Raw genomic sequence first — 17012 nt, forward strand, 5'->3', positions numbered from 1 at the left:
AAAAGTACCATGATTAAAATGACCTTTATTGGCAGTATTCTAAAACCTCATGTTAGGGTGACATTCTTCCCTTTCCCCAAATTTTAATACCCATCCCAGCTTTCTAGAGCAAGAAATTGAAGAGCATTTTCCTCCTGTGTTTATAATCCCAACTAAAACACTATGTAATACCTGTTGGAAATATTACTGTGCTGTGTATATGTAAGTATTATTATTTTTTTTTTGCCCTAAATTGGCCTCTAGGAATATTAAAGTAGATGTACCCATCTGATAAGAAAAAGTGAGCTAAGTAAGTAACTTGATAACTAGGCATTCAGCAAGTCTTTTTCTCTATTTCATAGAATCAGTGTCACCTTAAATTATAAAATAGGTTTGAGCAAAATTTGGGTATTCTTGAGATAGAGTCTTGCTCTGTCACCCAGGCTGGAGGGCAGCGGCGTGATCTCATTCACTGCAACCTCCGCCTCCCAGGTTCAAGCAATTCTCCTGCCTTAGCCACCTGAGTAGCTGGGATTACAGGTGTGTGCCACCACACCTAGCTAATTTTTGTATTTTTAGTAGAGAGAGGTTTTGCCATGTTGGCCATTATGGTCTTGAACTCCTGGCCTCAAGTGATGCGCCCCCCTCGGCCTCCCAAAGTGATAGGATTGCAGGCATGAGCCACTGTGCGTGGCTGAAATTAGTGTATTCTTTAACGTTTATATTTTTCATTAATTCACAGAAGAGTTGTAAAAAAGGTAACACGCAGTTGACATTCCATTTTTCCAGAAAGATAATTACATACTATAGAGGATGGATGACTCAAAAGTCTCTTTCAAGCCACTGACTTCCTAAACTAATGAAGGCCTATTCAAAGTCACTTCATTCAGCTGGTTTTTTTGTTTTGTTTTGTTTTGAGAAATACAAAGATACATGTAAAGTTTTACTTACCCGATTTTAAAAACAGGCTACCAAAATTTACCCAAATATATTACAAAATGAGACTGTTTTAAAACCCTTTTGTTTCCATATTGTGACTCCACTAAGCGGGTAAAAAGTTCAGGACAGAGATGGAAAGGAAAGAAGGAAACAGGAAGAAGTGAAACTAGGAAGGTGGTGACAGTGGCACATGGATGAAGAAAGAGAGATTAGCAGCCATGGAGAATTGTGTAACGTAAGTAGAGAGAGAGAGAGGGTAGGAAGACAGGCTTCACAGTTTGTAAAGTGTAAGGGAACTGCCTCTCATACCCTGTCATTGACTAGGGCTGTGAGTTATGTAGTTCTGTCTCCTCTTGCAAAAGACTTACCACTTCTGGCAACTCTTCATTTTTTCGTATCCTCGAATTTTCATCGACATCACTCTAAACAGCACAGCCCCAGAAGCATGGAAAGGGGAGTTATTAGTATGGAAAGGGGAGTTGTTCTTCTGCTGGTGTAGTGGTCCGATTGAGTCCATGGGTTCCCAACCTTACCAGAGGTGATAAAAATGTCAATTCCTCTGGGGCCAATCTTGCTCCTCCAATGTGTTTTTGGCCCTAATGGGGTCATGGTTATTTCTAGACTTCTGAGACTTACTGTGGCTTTGAATTGACACAAACACAAATTTTCTGTCAAAGGCTAGAGTGATGGATGTTACATACCTGAATTTTCTTTGAACATTTTATTTTAAAAGAGATACTTTGGGCTTTTCATGAAGCCAAAATTCTGGAACCCTAGAGCCGTCTATTATATCTGTCAACACAAGGACTTTCCTTAAAAAGCTCCCTACATAAGCACTTGTATGTATAAACAAGATCCTTTCACAGATCTTTTTCTCTTCCTCTCCATATCCCAACTTGTTTTGGAGACTACTTTTTGAATTATAAATCCCTTTCTGCATTTCTATTATTAATTTTTATTTGTAAAATTGCTAAAATGGCCATTTAACCTGCATTTAAAATCTGGGAATGTGGGGTGATCATCTTTGTACAGAAATTACCTAATGACCCTGTCCATGCTGTGCTACGTGTTTAGGTGGAATAACACTCCCATGGATGAAGCACTGCACTTTGGACACCATGATGTATTTAAAATTCTCCAAGAATACCAAGTCCAGTACACACCTCAAGGAGATTCTGACAACGGGAAGGAAAATCAAACCGTCCATAAGAATCTTGATGGATTGTTGTAATGGTCTCAAATCCCAAGATTTAAATCACTTACCTATTTAATTGTGGAAAATGATTATGAAGACCGTGTGTATTTCTGTCTGGTAGTGATGTATATTTTACATTTGTCATTTCAGTGTTACTGGAGTTTTCTTCATTGTGCGCACAGGACAAATCTGATCTCTTTGGGAAAAAATAGAAATAAAACAGTCTCCCTCCATAATGTGAGCAATATTACCTCGTGCATTGTATAATTTGATGTAAAAGAAATAGTTACCAATGCTAGCTTAATTGTGTGGTCTTCCATGATTTATTTGTGTTTTGTGAATTTTCAATTTATGGTGATGATCTGCTGATATGCATTTATAAATTAAGCTCTGTTGTACAGTCTGTCCAAATGGGTCAAGGTTGCCTTTAGAAGCAAATAGTGTGATTTTCAAGATTTCAAATACAAATTTAGTTTGAGTGTTTGAACAACTATATGCACTTATGGTTGTGTGTTTAAAGTGTCTCTCACCCTAGCTTCACGATGTGACTCTTAAACAAACTATAATAGTTAACAACTGTTAGTAAGATAGACCAATTCTGATTAGACTTTATCAGGGAATCTGTTTAAGATATGTTTGGTGACCAAAACATATGTGTGAATGTAGTTATAATACTTTTGAAAATTTTTCCTTTTTCTATATCCCCTTAGTCCAGCCTCTCTTCTCATTTAGCTCTCTGCCTCTTTCCTTCAGCTGGGAAAGTGAGTGCTGGCATACTATGCAGTTTTTATGTTTTCCATAGTAAGTCAGAAAATGCCTCCTATTTCTGGCATCAGAACTTTGCCATTTGTCTACAGAAGACGAACCAGAGACAAAATTGCTAAGTATAAATTAGTCATGTTTACCAGTCTAAAAAACGAAGGGATGTGCAACCGCAGCTCTTTAAGAAGATTTTTTTTAGCTTCTAGGGTAAAGATAAATTCAGAAATGCTCTAAGCTACCAAAGTTATTCTGAAGGTATGGGAACTGCTACCACTAACATTTGTTTCCAAGCCTGTCATTAAGAGTCTGCACCAAGAGATTTGTCCTCCTTGGGGGACCATTGGATCATTCCAGATTTCTTGTGATTTTCTATTGTGTAATTCTTGGTGGGCTCTGTAGTTTAATAATAAGAAAAAGGCCATTTCATTTTAAATTGTGACCTATAATTTTCTTTGTCTTGGGTTGGTAATTCAGGATTCATTTGGAAAGTGGGTAAAAGGGGCTTCAAAAAACTAATAGAACAGGATTTTCTAGGAATTACACATACATTTTATCCTGTCATACCTCGAGATAAAGAGGCATGTTAGTGAGGATTTCTGATATTAAGCACACACACACATGCACACAAATGGACTTCTCTGAAGCTGTGTTTAGTGAAATGAGCTTAAGTACATGAATGTTAGTTGTTGCCACATACAGCAATTTCCTTTTCCTTTTTTTTTCTATGAGCACACACTGCTGCTTCTAAGCTTTACCATGCCTGATGGCACCTTACTCCAGCAGCCTCCAGGTGCGTTCATTTTCACTTCCAGTCTAAGCCAGTGGCTCCAGCCACTGCCCTCCCATTACCTAGATGGCACCTCGTTTGGTGAAACCACGGCCAATGTTCCTTAGCTGCACCAGGCCCAAAGCTGTTCCCATGCTTGAGCTTCCGTGGGGAGGATGGTGAGTGAGCAGTTTCCTATCCTATGGATCTGTCAAGCCATGGAGACAGGTAGCATTTGCAAGATGCTGCACAGGAGCAGCATTATCCCCAAAAATATTACAGGGTAGACACGTTTTAATTGAAATCAATTGAGATAACTTTGCTCAAACAGCAGCGTGCTTTGTGTGACTAAAATGAAACATTAAGACAGTTCAATTGTGTGACTTGAAGATTACCAATGATTTTGAGGCTTTTCTATAATAAAAAGAGGTTCTAACCATTATTTGGGAACAAAGAGAGTTTTCATCTTTTTTCAGATCAAAACCATTCTGTAAAATCTTTGTTGTTTAATTAAATGTGCCCTTATTTACCCCTGATGTTATTTATGACTATGTGCCGATTCCTGCTCGGGCTGTTTGCTGTTGGCTGGTAATAATATATTTGATTTAAATGCTGTTGACTGTGCTATTAACTGCTGCCGTCAGTAAACTCCAAAGATCTTTTTGTTTTGGCTTTAGTATCATATGTGCTTTTTCTGTATCATGAGAGCTCTATATGGTCATGTTACAGCTTTATATACATTGTTGTTTTTGCTGGTCTCATCTTTGGTAATAAGCTATACCCCACTGCTGCCCGACACTGCCCTTTAGCTGCAGAGCTGGATTAGCTATTGTCCATTTGATGCTGTTGTCTGTCTGGCAGGGACTGAATGACCTGATGTCAGATTTAGATTCTTCCTGGGGATTATACAGCTATGAATGTATTTGCTTCTAAAACCTCCCAAAGTGAATCTAATCTTAAAACTACAAGTTGTAAGTATTCTGAAATTGGGAAACATTTATTTTAAATGCAATCAGGTAGTGTTGCTTTTTACAGCATAATAAATATATGTATCAAAAAAAACTGTGTGGAAAAAATGAATTTTCTTAAAACATTTAAGAGCCAGGAACTCCACTGAGCATACAGACCATGTCTGGTTGGGTTCCAATCCATTTCTAATGCCTGCTATAAAGCTAGGTACTACGCAAGGTGTCAGATGGGGTTACCACAATGACTAGGACAAGAATCCTGTGTGTAGTTCATCTTTGAAGGTGAGGGATATGCAGGCATGTCTCTAGTCCCCTAAATGCAAACACTATCCTTTTACAGTTAGGAAGTGCTCAGTAAATACTTATTGAATGGAACCATTAAACATACCCTTGAATGAGAGGAGAGGTTATTTTCACAAAGCCTTAAAATTTATTTAGAGAGTTGAACCTAGTACTGCCACACTAGAATCTGAGTGTGACCAGCCAGTAAACCTCAGCTCCTAATTTATTCTGTGTGAGAATAGCATTCGCTTCCAATGCCAGAAATCCCTGGTCTTCAGAGCACTCCTTCCTTTCAGGCCAGGGGTTAGTGTATAGTTTTCCAATCATAGAGAAAGTACATGAATGCCATGACTGTTACATTTTCATTTATCAACGTTATCTGTCACAAAGTAAGTTACTTTGCTAGAAGAGTCACTGCATTGCCGGCATTTTAGAACTGCGATGAGCCAGGTAGTATGCAAGGTGACAAGTGGGGTTACCACAATGATTAGAAGAGACATCAGAAATTTTCTAATCTAACTCACTCTTTTATAGATGAAGCTGAGACCCAAGAGTGGGCTGTGATACAGAACTCTTAGGCCTGCGCTGTTGTTCTATGTCCCACAACACTGATTACGCCCAGGTATGGATAGAATATGCATATTAGCTTATTCATATGCACTATCTCCTATTAGCTAAGGCCTCTCCTCTGTGGAGTTTTAGGAAGAGGCATAAATGCTACAACAGAAAGTCCTGCAACACATAGTCAACTTCAGCTATACATATATACATCCATGGATAGGAGCAGGACATCAGTGCAGGCGCAACAAATGTGTGAATAATCCTAAATAGTGAATAGTTATTTTTATTCTTGATACAAGATCATTTTATTTTTGTAGGGCTTTTTTAGGAGTTGGGGTAACCTTCCTAATTTTACTTGCTAATCTTCATAGTAAAATGAGTAAATTCATAAATCATACACCAGATGGCCGAGGGAAGCAGCCCATGAATGTGTTAGGTGGCACTTATAAAAAGGCTTTTTGGGAAAGGATAATCTTACAGTTATGCAAGGAAATGATGTGATTCACTAGATTATATGTGTTTGGCAATGGAAAAGATTAGAAAAGGCAGTTTTTTAAAAAGGAGGCATGAGATACAGTAAAACAACTGGACAAGAAGGTATTAAAGGCAGAGACTAGGGGCATTTATTTCTATTCTGGAGAATGAACCAGACTCCAGGCCTTTGTGTGCCCCCACTGTACCCCTTGCTTCCTTTCCAAATAGCCAGTAAAAAGGCTGCTATGAAGTGTGTCTGACAAGCAGTCCCCATGGCAAAAGAATATCAAGACTGTTTCAATTATGTATAAGAAATGTGGAAAGGCTACAAACAGACACAGGTATTAAGGTGTTATAATAGCTTTACAAAATATTATAGGAGAATTCAGAGTTTGATAATAGGTATTTGACAGCTTTCTACCTCTTAGAAAGCTTTATGTTCTCTGTAGACTCAAGATAACGTTAATAAATAAGTTTAAGACTGCTTAAGCCTGCCTCTGTTGTTTTTTTTTCCTTTTTACAATAAATCAAGCAAGGTATTTAATTTCTTAGTGAGTATAGCAAACACAAAACCCAAAGTGAGTTCACGAAAACTTGGAAGCTGAGGATTATCATTTAAGAGAGAGAAAAGCTCATCTCAAAAAGCTCTAAAAACAATATTGTTTCTCTTCAGCTTTCCTAAAACTGGTTTAAATGTCATTTCTTTGAAATTGTATTTTTTAAATATAACATTTACATTATTTGTAGCTTCTGGCTGTTTGTATCATAAAACTTTGTTTTTTAATAAGGTGATTGCACTAGAATGTACGATCCGGTGTCTCAGAACATCTTCAGTTCCATAAAAGCAGGGATCTTTGCTTTTGTTTACCAATGTTTCCCAAACATCTAGTATAATGCCTGGCTCATGGCAGGTGCTCTGTATAAATTTGATAAATTAATTAATGAATGAATCGTAACTAACCAAAGGAAGCCACTCACATAAATGGTCCTTACTTTGTTAACGTCCCAATTCAAAAGGTAAGTAGAATAATTTTCAAAACACTTTCTAGCTTTTTCCTGTCCTTTCCCTGGGTTAGTCAGTGACAGGACTGCTCTGTTCAGAAAGACTTGCCTTCATATTCCACTTCAGCTTTCAGGAAATAAATAGATTTCACTCATTTCATGCCATCTCAGAAAACCCTCTTTCCTTTAAAATTAGACATTTGTCCTCAGTAGCACACATAAGCTCTATGCTTATAAAACACTTTTCAAACTTACAAACACCACACGAGAAATACTCAAACACACAAATATTCCTTAAGTTAGGATCTACTCAATGACTTCTTATAATGGTTAATTAGGTAAGAATACAAACTTATTAGCCAGGGCATATTTACTTTACTCCTTGGAGAGAGACCACTCTCAGTGTTCACTATAAATAACCTTTGTATTTCCTAGATGTAAATAACAACAGATACGGAGATGAGAATAATCATTCTGGTTATGATGCCAGCATTATCAGGGAATAACACTATTCCATGATAATAGCTAAATACAATTTGCCAGACTATGTCTAACTTGGTGATTACGCCTCTTCTTACCCTTTTTTTTCCCCAGTACACAGTGTATTTACTTTGAGAAGGCCTGGCTTTCTAGCTTTTGACATCTTTGGGAAAAAATGGCAGCTTTTTGTGTGGGTACAATAACTTCTCAGTAATAACTCATCTAATCATGGGGGTGTAGATTTTAGATGACTGCTTTGGAGACAAGACAAAGTCCCATTTCTCATGTATTTTAAAATTAAAAACTGCTAATTTGGGGGTATTAGCAATACCCAGATTCATTTTAAAGTAAGTGCTGAATCATTTGTATATTTGGAGACAGCTGTGGTCGCAAAGAACCAAAGTACTTTTGTTTGTTTGTTTGCTTTTTATGGCACCTATTATAGCTCTTTCCAATAATATTACTCCTCTGACCTCTTCCATTGACATATCTTAATCTGCCATAGCAATTCTGAGTATGCATAGGGCAGGTAAGGACAACATTTAGGAAAAGAGTGTTATTAATCTTATTTTAAAATAAGGATTGAGGTACAGGAGAAAAGCATCAAACTAATTCATAATGTCAGTAATTTTAAGAATATTTATATTAAATACTATTAATAAGAGATTAACAGAATTTTAGAATTTTAATACTTCTTAAAAGTAAAGTCTCTTGGCTAGTGCAGTAAAATGAAACCATGCCAAATTCCCAAAGGGCAAAAAGAACTGACAGCTAAACCTCAGCAATTAGAAACAATATTGTTTCAATGTTGTCTTTGTTTTTTAGTCATTTCAATTGTAAAAGGCAACTGAAACTTAGGTTCTCACCATCTATATAAAAACTGAGAGAGGAGGTCTCAGATTGTGTGCAGTGCCACGGAAAACACTGTGTGCATATTATATTTAATGCAATACAGATACTTTAGCTTTAATTTTAAAACAAAACTCAAGAAAACTTTATCTCCGCCAAAGAAAAATACAGCATTTGCACGATAATATAGTTGTGGTAGCAACAGTGGAAAAACAAGGTACAGCCACATAGACAGCAGTATGTGAAAGGGAAGAACCTTGTCAAACCCATCTCTTAATCTACTTTTTGTGTCAGTGATTAGGAAGGAAAAAGGTAAAAAATACAGTATACTTCACAAAACATCATCCATTCAAAAAAGTGTCTGGAAAAAGCACAGGAAAGATAATGGAACCATTCACAAATGTAATTGTCAGAAAAACACATATATCAGCGAAATACATGCAGTTCTCAATGCAGTTACATAGGAAATGAGTTTTGAAATGATCTGATTCTCATATTATCTCTGGTCAATGATTCAAGTTGTCAGTTACTACTTTTTCTACTCCTTTCCCAATTTTGTGGCTAATAGACTAAACACCACCCTAATTACAAAAAAGACAAAATAGCCCATTTAAGAAACATGAATTAAATTTCTGAGTTTATCTACATCTATGATTAATTTCAACTTTTGAATGAGTGGTTGTGAATAGCCTAACTCCCTTGGTAGAACTGTAAAAATAATTGTATGTGACCAAGATGAAAGCAGAATGTATTCAGCTTTGGATATCAAACACAATTTGTGAATTTGGAAATGTACATCCTTCAATTGATACTAGCCAGTGTCATTAAGCCATAACAACAGTAAAGCTAATATTCTCTCAAGAGACAGAATTTGTCTTTGTCTTTAAATAGCCAATGTGAAAGATGTAATAAAATACACAACATTTTCCCCCTACCAGATGCATGATGGCTACCTTTGAAAGAGGACTGATATAATTGTATATAAACTTGGCTTTAAACTATTTCACAGATAAACCAATGGAAAACTGCCAGTCACACTTAAAGCAAAGAGAACACGTAAGAATTCTCCCACAGAAATTTACCGTTCCTGTGTCAAGCAGTTCCCTAAATAACCATTGCTTTATCCAACAACCTATAACAGTTGGGCACTGACTTTATGCATAGCATTTGCTAGATGTTGCTCAACTTCTCTTCCCAAAGGACCCTCATTCTCGTCCTGATACTTTGGGTGTATCTGGATGTTTTACACTTGTGAAACCCACTCTTCAGAGTATGCCTTTCAATTTTACCTTCAGTAAGATGCATGATGCCCTTCAGAGTAACTGATGTTTCTGAGTTAGAGAAAAATTCACTTGCTATCAACAGGTTGCAGCGAATTTGCGAGCCTTTCTTTCATTTCCCTAGAAACACAGGATGTGAAGGAACAGAGTAGCAGGAGGGAATCACAGATGAGAAGGAAAACTGTCGCCAGAGAAGATGAAAAAAATTCATGTTCTATACTGCGTTCATCTGTAAAAAGACAAAATGTGGTTAAGTTTATTACACTGATCTTGTGAAATGCAGATTCATACATTAAACATTGCTCGTCTATTCTAGAATGAAGTAGTAGGAAGATACTTGCAATGGCAAGTAAATACCATGGAATGAGAGGGCCTTCAGCATGTACTATCTATTATTCTGGGCTAATCAAGACCTTTTATATCACCTAAGCTGATGGATTATTACTCTGTTGCCCACTGGCTTAATTTTGTGAATCCGTCCAGACTGCATAAAGCTTTTTGCTGTTATGCAAGTCTGGGGACAGAGCAACATGTCAAATCTGCTCATGTGAAACAAGGGTGTGGAAACGCTGAGCCATATGCCAGAGGTAGTGAGGAAGGAGAGGGAAATGATACATTTCCTCTAAAGGTCACTCAGTGGGTAAAATCGGTGACTGTGTTTCAGGTACAGGCTAAAGAAGCAGAATTACTAAGAATTCCTTCACCCTCCCCCCACCAGTGCCTTCTGCCCAGCTGCCTTGACCAGGACAACTTATAGTAAGTAAATTGTTCATCCAAAGGATACTAGCCTGCCAGTGACTTCCTGTCTGACTTCCACAATGGTGTTTCCCCTTAGACCAGATGCTTTCAATTGAGGATGATTCTGTCCCCTGGCAAGGTCTGAAGACATTTCTGATTGTCCCATCTGGCTGAGAGGGTACATGTGCTTACTGGTATCTATTTGGTAGAAGCCAGAGGTGCTGCTGAACCTCCTATGAAGCACAGGAAAGCCCTCCTGCCAATCCCCCACAAATAATTCTGTAGCCCCAAATGCCAGTAGCACCAAGACTGAGACACATGGCACTAGACTGGAAAGCCTCTGGAGAACTTTTTTTAATCCCAAGTGCTCAATAGTGTATGGTACATAGTGGGCTCTTAGGAAAATTATTTTGGATTGAAAAGCACAGTGAAAGTGTTGCCCCTATGTTTCAGTCTGGCTCATGTTTCAAATGGGTGCTTAATAAGGTGGACTACAGGGGCAAAGAGAGGGAGGGAGGGGGAGATAGATAGAGGAAGAGAGGAAGCCTGGATTCAGATCCTGTCACTGCGTGACCAGGGCGAATGACTTAACCTCTCTAAATCTCAAAGTCTTCATCTGTCAAAAGGGGATTAATAGTACCTAGCAGATAGGCTTGTTAAATTAGATGGTATATGTAAAATGTTCAGTATGGTAGAAAGTAGTAGACGATTAATAGCTAGTCCTATCATTATGAGCTTTGGCTAAAGGCCTCTTGGAGAGTAGACTGGTTCTATTATAGTCCCAGAGGAAAACACTGATTACATAGGAAATCCAGACTAAACAAATACCCAAGTCATACTGCAGAAAACACTGGTGCTCTGGCTGTCTTGGACAATTTCCTCAGGAGCCTATGGTCCTACTGCTCCTGAGGCTGCACCAGGCGTTCGCCCCTGGTGCCACCCTCTTTCAGAGCTGCAACCTCCAGACTTGGCAGAAGACAGCCAGCTTCGGGAGAGCTGCTTCTGTTTCAGAGTATACACCCTGATTATAAGAGTAGATGCTGGATGGAAGTCATGACCAAGGGGCAGGCCAGCAAACCATTGCGGAGTCAACCCAATTTAGAGACTGATTCAACTTCTGTCTAACCAGTGCCGTGCCTAAATTATGAACTCTTTTTTTTTTTTTTTTTTAAATTATAGCCCTTTTAGCTCTTTTAAGTCTTCTATGGGTTTAATGGGAGACTTTAGTGGTGTGTAGAGGGGGGGTGTGTGTGTGTGTGTGTGTGTGTGTGAAATGGATTTATTTTATTCTACAAATGAAATAAATGAAATCATCTGAAATGGAATGGAATGGGTACGGCAGGCCATAGCCCACAAAGAGGACCACAAAACTGTTTCCTGACATGTGCTTAGCATATTTAAATTGCTCTCACAGTATCATCCTGAGAAAACAGAGAGCAGTCCAACTGCTCCACAGGACTGCAGAGAGGGAACCAATCCATCTATTTTCTCAATAATGGTGATGACAGAGATGCAATGCTGATTGCCAAATCCCAAACACACACAGGCCTCTCACCCAAAGGCCATGATGCCTTTGTCTTCATAACAGAATAAACCCAATCCTGTACAAACAGTTTCTTCAGGTACATGTTTTGAATGGGGCAAAGATTAGCCTTTTGTGGGAGGCTTCCCAGGATACTGGACAAAAGCATGCACTAGAGACTCACCAGGTAGATTCAAATATTCTTTCTACCATTTACTAACTGCTCGATCTTAGTCAAGTTACATAAAAGGGGCTGTGTGGGGAGGAGAGGTTCTGTTCCCACATCTGTCAAAGTAGGAAAAATAATAATACCTAACTCAGAAGGTAGCTGTGAGGACTGAATGAGTTACTACCTGTGAAGTACATGGTATACTGTAAGTGCTTTATGTCATCTATTAATGGTGGTGGTGATGATGATGTAATTTGCTCAGGAACAACAAAGGAGGTGTAAAAAATCCCCCCGTTTTACGGTTCCTGTGATATAACATATTTTCTGAATAGGGCTTTATATTTATTCCACTTTTGTGCCAAGCCTATAAAGCCCTTTATACCTTTATAGCAGTGTTGGGAGCTACATTCTAGCAGGATCCTTCTTACACACAGAAAAGGTTCATTTTACACTTGCCAATAGGAATGAAACTATTTCGCTGCCACAATAGCTAAGTGTTTTTCTGAATGGCTATTTCGTCAACAACAATCAGAAAGGTGTAAGAAAGTACAATCTCCAATGATTGTAGCCCGTGCTTAAGGTGAGGGAAAAAGTCAAAAAATTGCACATGAGAAACTTGAATCCAGGCAGATCTTACTGAGGCCTTATCAATGCATTCTCCAAATATCTGAAGAGTGATGCCCTCTCATTCTCGCTCACCTTTCTCCTCCCTGCCTTCCTCTCTTTGTTAAGCACCTACTTTTTGCCAGGCACCAGGTATACAGGAAGGAAGAAGGGCCAGTAATAACTCAGGATATTTTTTGGAAGCATTAAATAAATTTTAAAAAATGAGCTGGAATACCTCCATGTGGAAAAGAGCTTAAAATTAAATAGCATCAGCAAAAATCCAGCCAAGCAAGCAAAATCTTTAAGAGGAAGGATTTTAGGCTGAAAGGCAAACAATACTAGTTGATATACTAAAAAACACCCCCCCAAAGGAAGATGCTCTCTTTTGTGGACAATCATGTTCCCATTTCTATCACGAATCTCATTAACTATTTCACTCCTTGAACCTTCTACTCTTGGCAAGTCCTTCACAGCCCCAGGAGCTAGTTGTACAAATTAGCTCTCAAATATAAAGCAGACGAAGTAATCTCATTGCTGCTAAAGTATAATTCTCTCTAATTATTGTAACTACCAAGCCTTAGTCTCTCCCTTTCTAAAAATAACACTCCCTCCCCTCGACACAGTGATGAAATTGCATACTGAAGAAAAACATTTGCTTATCAAAGAAATCTTAGTTCCACAACATATGAAATTTCTACATGGCAACTTTAAAGGGGAGAGGAGGAAACCTGAATATTAGAAACGTCACTTGTTTTTTGGAAGGTGCTCAATGCCAGGAATAAAAATCCCGCGGATGATGTAGGTAATTTAAATCTAGCAGCTCCAACTTGTCATGGCTCATCTGAGCACTGCACTCTCCTTGGCTCTGCCAGGGCTCCCTCCTGCAGACAGGCCCAGGATCTGCCATGGTGCCCTCCCTGCCTCTGAGCACACACACTTACTGACAGCTACACACAGGCCAGCCGTGGTACTCACCATACTGTCGAATTCTACAGAGCCCACTATCCGAGACACCTCATCAAACTCCTCAGGAGACATGGGGAGCAGGTTGTCTGTGGTCTGAAGTCTAGAAGGGTGACTAAAATGGGGAAAAAGGAAAGAGCAATGTCAACACCTGAGTGATGAAAGCACTAGTGCATACTTACACACTTCATCTTTTGTCTGTAATTGAATTATCACGTTATATTTTTATTTTGGGTAAGTGCATACACTTGTAAAATACATTTGCAAAAGTACAGCTCATGGGAGGCTCATGTCCCCAGCCCAGCCCCTTGGGAAACGTTTCACACTCCAGGGATGTGATGAGCAATAGCCAGACTGGAATCTGCGCCGCTTCTGCCTGGGTAAGCCTAGGTGTGAGCGTGTGCGGTGCACTACCCTGAGATGACAATGCCTCGTGGCTTACCCTGGACAGAAAAGCACCAGAGAAATGTCTGGGGAGTCCCTCATCCCTACCTGGAGGTTTGAATGCAGATAAAGCTGCTCCACACAGTGTTTTTACATGAAGGCTACATCCATTCACCCCAAGACAGTGCTGCAGGCCAAATAACTGACAATGACATTTCCAAAATTTTTTCTACCTTTTATAAAATGAAACAACAAAATCAAAGCAAGTGGAGACAATGTATCTCAATCATTACTTTGGCCTTTTCTAGATTGAAAAGAACTACTTTCCCACTCTGATCAATTTTTGCTCATTTTATTTATACTTTTTCAAAGGGTATCAGTTTTTGGAAAATTTATGTACCTTAAATACAAATTTTGTTTTTGGCTTTTTTTTTTTTTTTAAGGTAGTAAAATGCTGATAGGCAGTAACACGGGGATCTCAACAAGTTCAGCTGTGATGGCGACAGCAATTACAATGGAAAAGTAAAATACAAGCATCTTCAACAGGCCCCAGCCAGGAGCAAGGCTGGCTTGAGGTTTGTAAACATGTCACTCTTCTGTGTTCACTTACACTTCAGACACAGAAATCAATTCAGTCTTGATATATCCAGTTCCTTTAGGGCCATCAAGTTCCATTGGCTCTGGTGCTAGAAATAAACACATTGTGTATGCTTTCCATCAACAGAAATTACTTCAGAATAGAACATCAACTTTTCGGGGGGATTAAAGTTCTACTGTGCTTCTAGGCAGCCTAGCATCCTAAAACTTTAAGGGGCTATAACCTCCCTGCCCGAGTCACCTAAAATTCTAGTGGGAATGCATAGGCAATGAGAAGAAAAGGGCAGATTTCAGCAGGACACTAGCTAGGAGCTTTCTCTTTACACAACTTGAATTCTTACAAGAAGTTGGAGCCCAAAATATGCAAAGTTCTATCTAGTTTATTGGCATTAGCCTGGCTAATGAATCTTCATAGTTGTCAAGGTAAGCTGGGGGCATCTTCATTCCAAAGTAATTGTCCTAATATTGAGATTTCTGATTCTGAAAAACAGCTTTGTTGGTGTGTTCCAAACAAAACAGGTCTAATTTGAACTTTCTCAAATGCAATTCATTGACAACTGAGAAGCAAGAGACCTGTGTTCTCAGATGAGGCCTCCTCTTAATAATTACGTTAAAAAAATAGGATCTAGTAAGTAATTGGGCCACCCTAAACGAACCACTTCACTTCTCCCAGGCCTCAGTTTCCTCAACTTTAATGTGAGCAAGATGCCTTCCATTGGTTGGCCACAGTTCCTTATTCTTTACCCCTTTTCATGTGGAAACAGTGATAGTAACAAATACACAAGACCAGCAATGGACTTTTCCAACATTCCTAAAATAGGAAATTGTCCATTCATTTTTTACTAGCTGTATCAGGCCAAATAATGCATTATGTTTCACCTGCACTGAGTTTATACTATCTTTTGAAAGCCTACTCTTACCAATTCAAAAGCAAAACACCACATGGGTGGAGTTTGAGAATAACCACCCCCTCATCAGGAAGGACTGTGCCACGCTGTTACCACCCGCTTGCCCCACTTACCTTCCTTTGGCCTGGAGTAATACTTTCCAAAGGCATGGTCTTTGTCAATATTTGGATACAAAAACTTCAGGGGATTCTCAGGAATATTCTCAGCAGCCATGACTTTGTAATTGCGAATGATGTCAGGGAAAGTAACAGCAGAAAGTTCTTTCTTCGTGTAGGGTTCAACCGCATGGAAGTAAGGTTCTAAAAAGGAAAAAAGCTAAGTGAATCCCGTAGAATATCCCAAAATGAAAGAGGACAGAGAAATAAAACACTGCAGAGTTGATGGATTTGAGTGAACCTCATAAGAACTAATCCCAATCTAAGCGTTACAACACACATAATAGACTGCTTTATTTCTAAATAAATTATAATACTGTCTCAGGGAAAATAAAGGGAGGTACTATTCTCAATAACATTCTATTTGCCATTATTTGCTTAGATTTATAAATCTGGGCAAAAAAGATTTACTAAAAACCTTTAAAAGCCTGCATCTTCAACAATGTGCTGCCCATAGGCACATAAATAACTCACTACTAAGTGGGTCATCTTGGCTTAAGCCATAGATTTAAATTATTAAAGATAAACTCACTTTCTGTTTTTCTTTTCATATTGAAAAATCTAATTTTGTATTAAAATAAATGATGATATATAGAAAACACTTTGAAATTAAAAAAAGATCCTATTTCCTACATTTCCCTGTAACCCTTAATGTAATAAACCATGGTTTAATTTACTCCCATTCTTATTCCCACACCAAATTCAGATCCTTCTTCCTAGCTGATACAGAATCTCCCTTTGGGTGTCCACCTTCCAGAGGCCACGGTTCAGGTGCTCTGGGGAGCCTGCTGTGGAATATGAGACTATGCTGCTATCCTAACCCTTCCTGGCTGGTACTGTCCTGCTTGACCTTTCCTGGTTGCCAAGGGTTTTCTTCATCTCTGCTTGGTCTGCTAGCTCTGTCTCTCGGCTAGTTCAGGAAGGGAACAGGGTAAGAGGAAAAGGGCAGGTTCCAATGACTACTGCCCATGCCAGACTCTCGTCTCAGCCTCCCTGCTTTTTCCTCAGAAGAAAAACAGAACAAGAAGAGTATTCCAGAAAAACAAATAGAACAAGAAGAGTATTCCAAAAAAATAAATATAACAAGAAAGAAGACTATTCCAGAAAAATAAATAGAAGAGTATTCCACAAAAATAAACAGAAGAGTATTCCAGAAAAATAAATAGAACAAGAGTATTCCAGAAAAACAAACAGAACAAGAAGAGTAATCCAGAAAAATAAATAGAACAAGAAAGAATAGTATTCCAGAAAAATAAATATAAGAAGATATTCCAGAAAAATAAATAGAAGGGTATTCCAGAAAAATAAATAGAACAAGAAGAGTATTCCAGAAAAACAAACAGAACAAAAGTATTCCAGAAAAATAAATAGAACAAGTGTATTCCACAAAAATAGAATACATTCCAGAAAAACAAATAGAACAAGAGAATTCC

The 17012-nt window shown here is 38.5% G+C and overlaps 2 protein-coding genes across 5 annotated transcripts in view; one reads left to right on the forward strand and one right to left on the reverse strand.

Moving 5' to 3' along the window:
* GLS (glutaminase) overlaps window positions 1-4703 on the forward strand; it is an 87020-nt gene extending 82317 nt beyond the window's left edge. For 2 of the 3 annotated variants that reach the window (XM_015110583.3, XM_028830943.2), the window contains one exon: window positions 1993-4703. In XM_015110583.3, coding sequence (XP_014966069.2) covers window positions 1993-2149 — 157 coding nt within the window. In that variant the 3' untranslated portion in view covers window positions 2150-4703. The remainder of the gene's footprint in view (window positions 1-1992) is intronic. The other variant, XM_077957325.1, reaches the window with a different exon arrangement.
* Window positions 4704-8268: 3565 nt separating this feature from the next.
* STAT1 (signal transducer and activator of transcription 1) overlaps window positions 8269-17012 on the reverse strand; it is a 44719-nt gene continuing 35975 nt past the window's right edge. Inside the window, 4 exon segments of one of the 2 annotated variants that reach the window (NM_001261614.1) lie at window positions 8269-9766; window positions 13548-13650; window positions 14530-14605; window positions 15538-15723. In NM_001261614.1, the coding sequence (NP_001248543.1) occupies window positions 9752-9766; window positions 13548-13650; window positions 14530-14605; window positions 15538-15723 (380 nt within the window). In that variant the 3' untranslated portion in view covers window positions 8269-9751. 2 annotated transcript variants of the gene reach the window in all.

Source organism: Macaca mulatta, chromosome 12 (genome assembly GCF_049350105.2).
Source record: "Macaca mulatta isolate MMU2019108-1 chromosome 12, T2T-MMU8v2.0, whole genome shotgun sequence".
In the NCBI taxonomy this organism is placed as follows: domain Eukaryota; kingdom Metazoa; phylum Chordata; class Mammalia; order Primates; family Cercopithecidae; genus Macaca; species Macaca mulatta.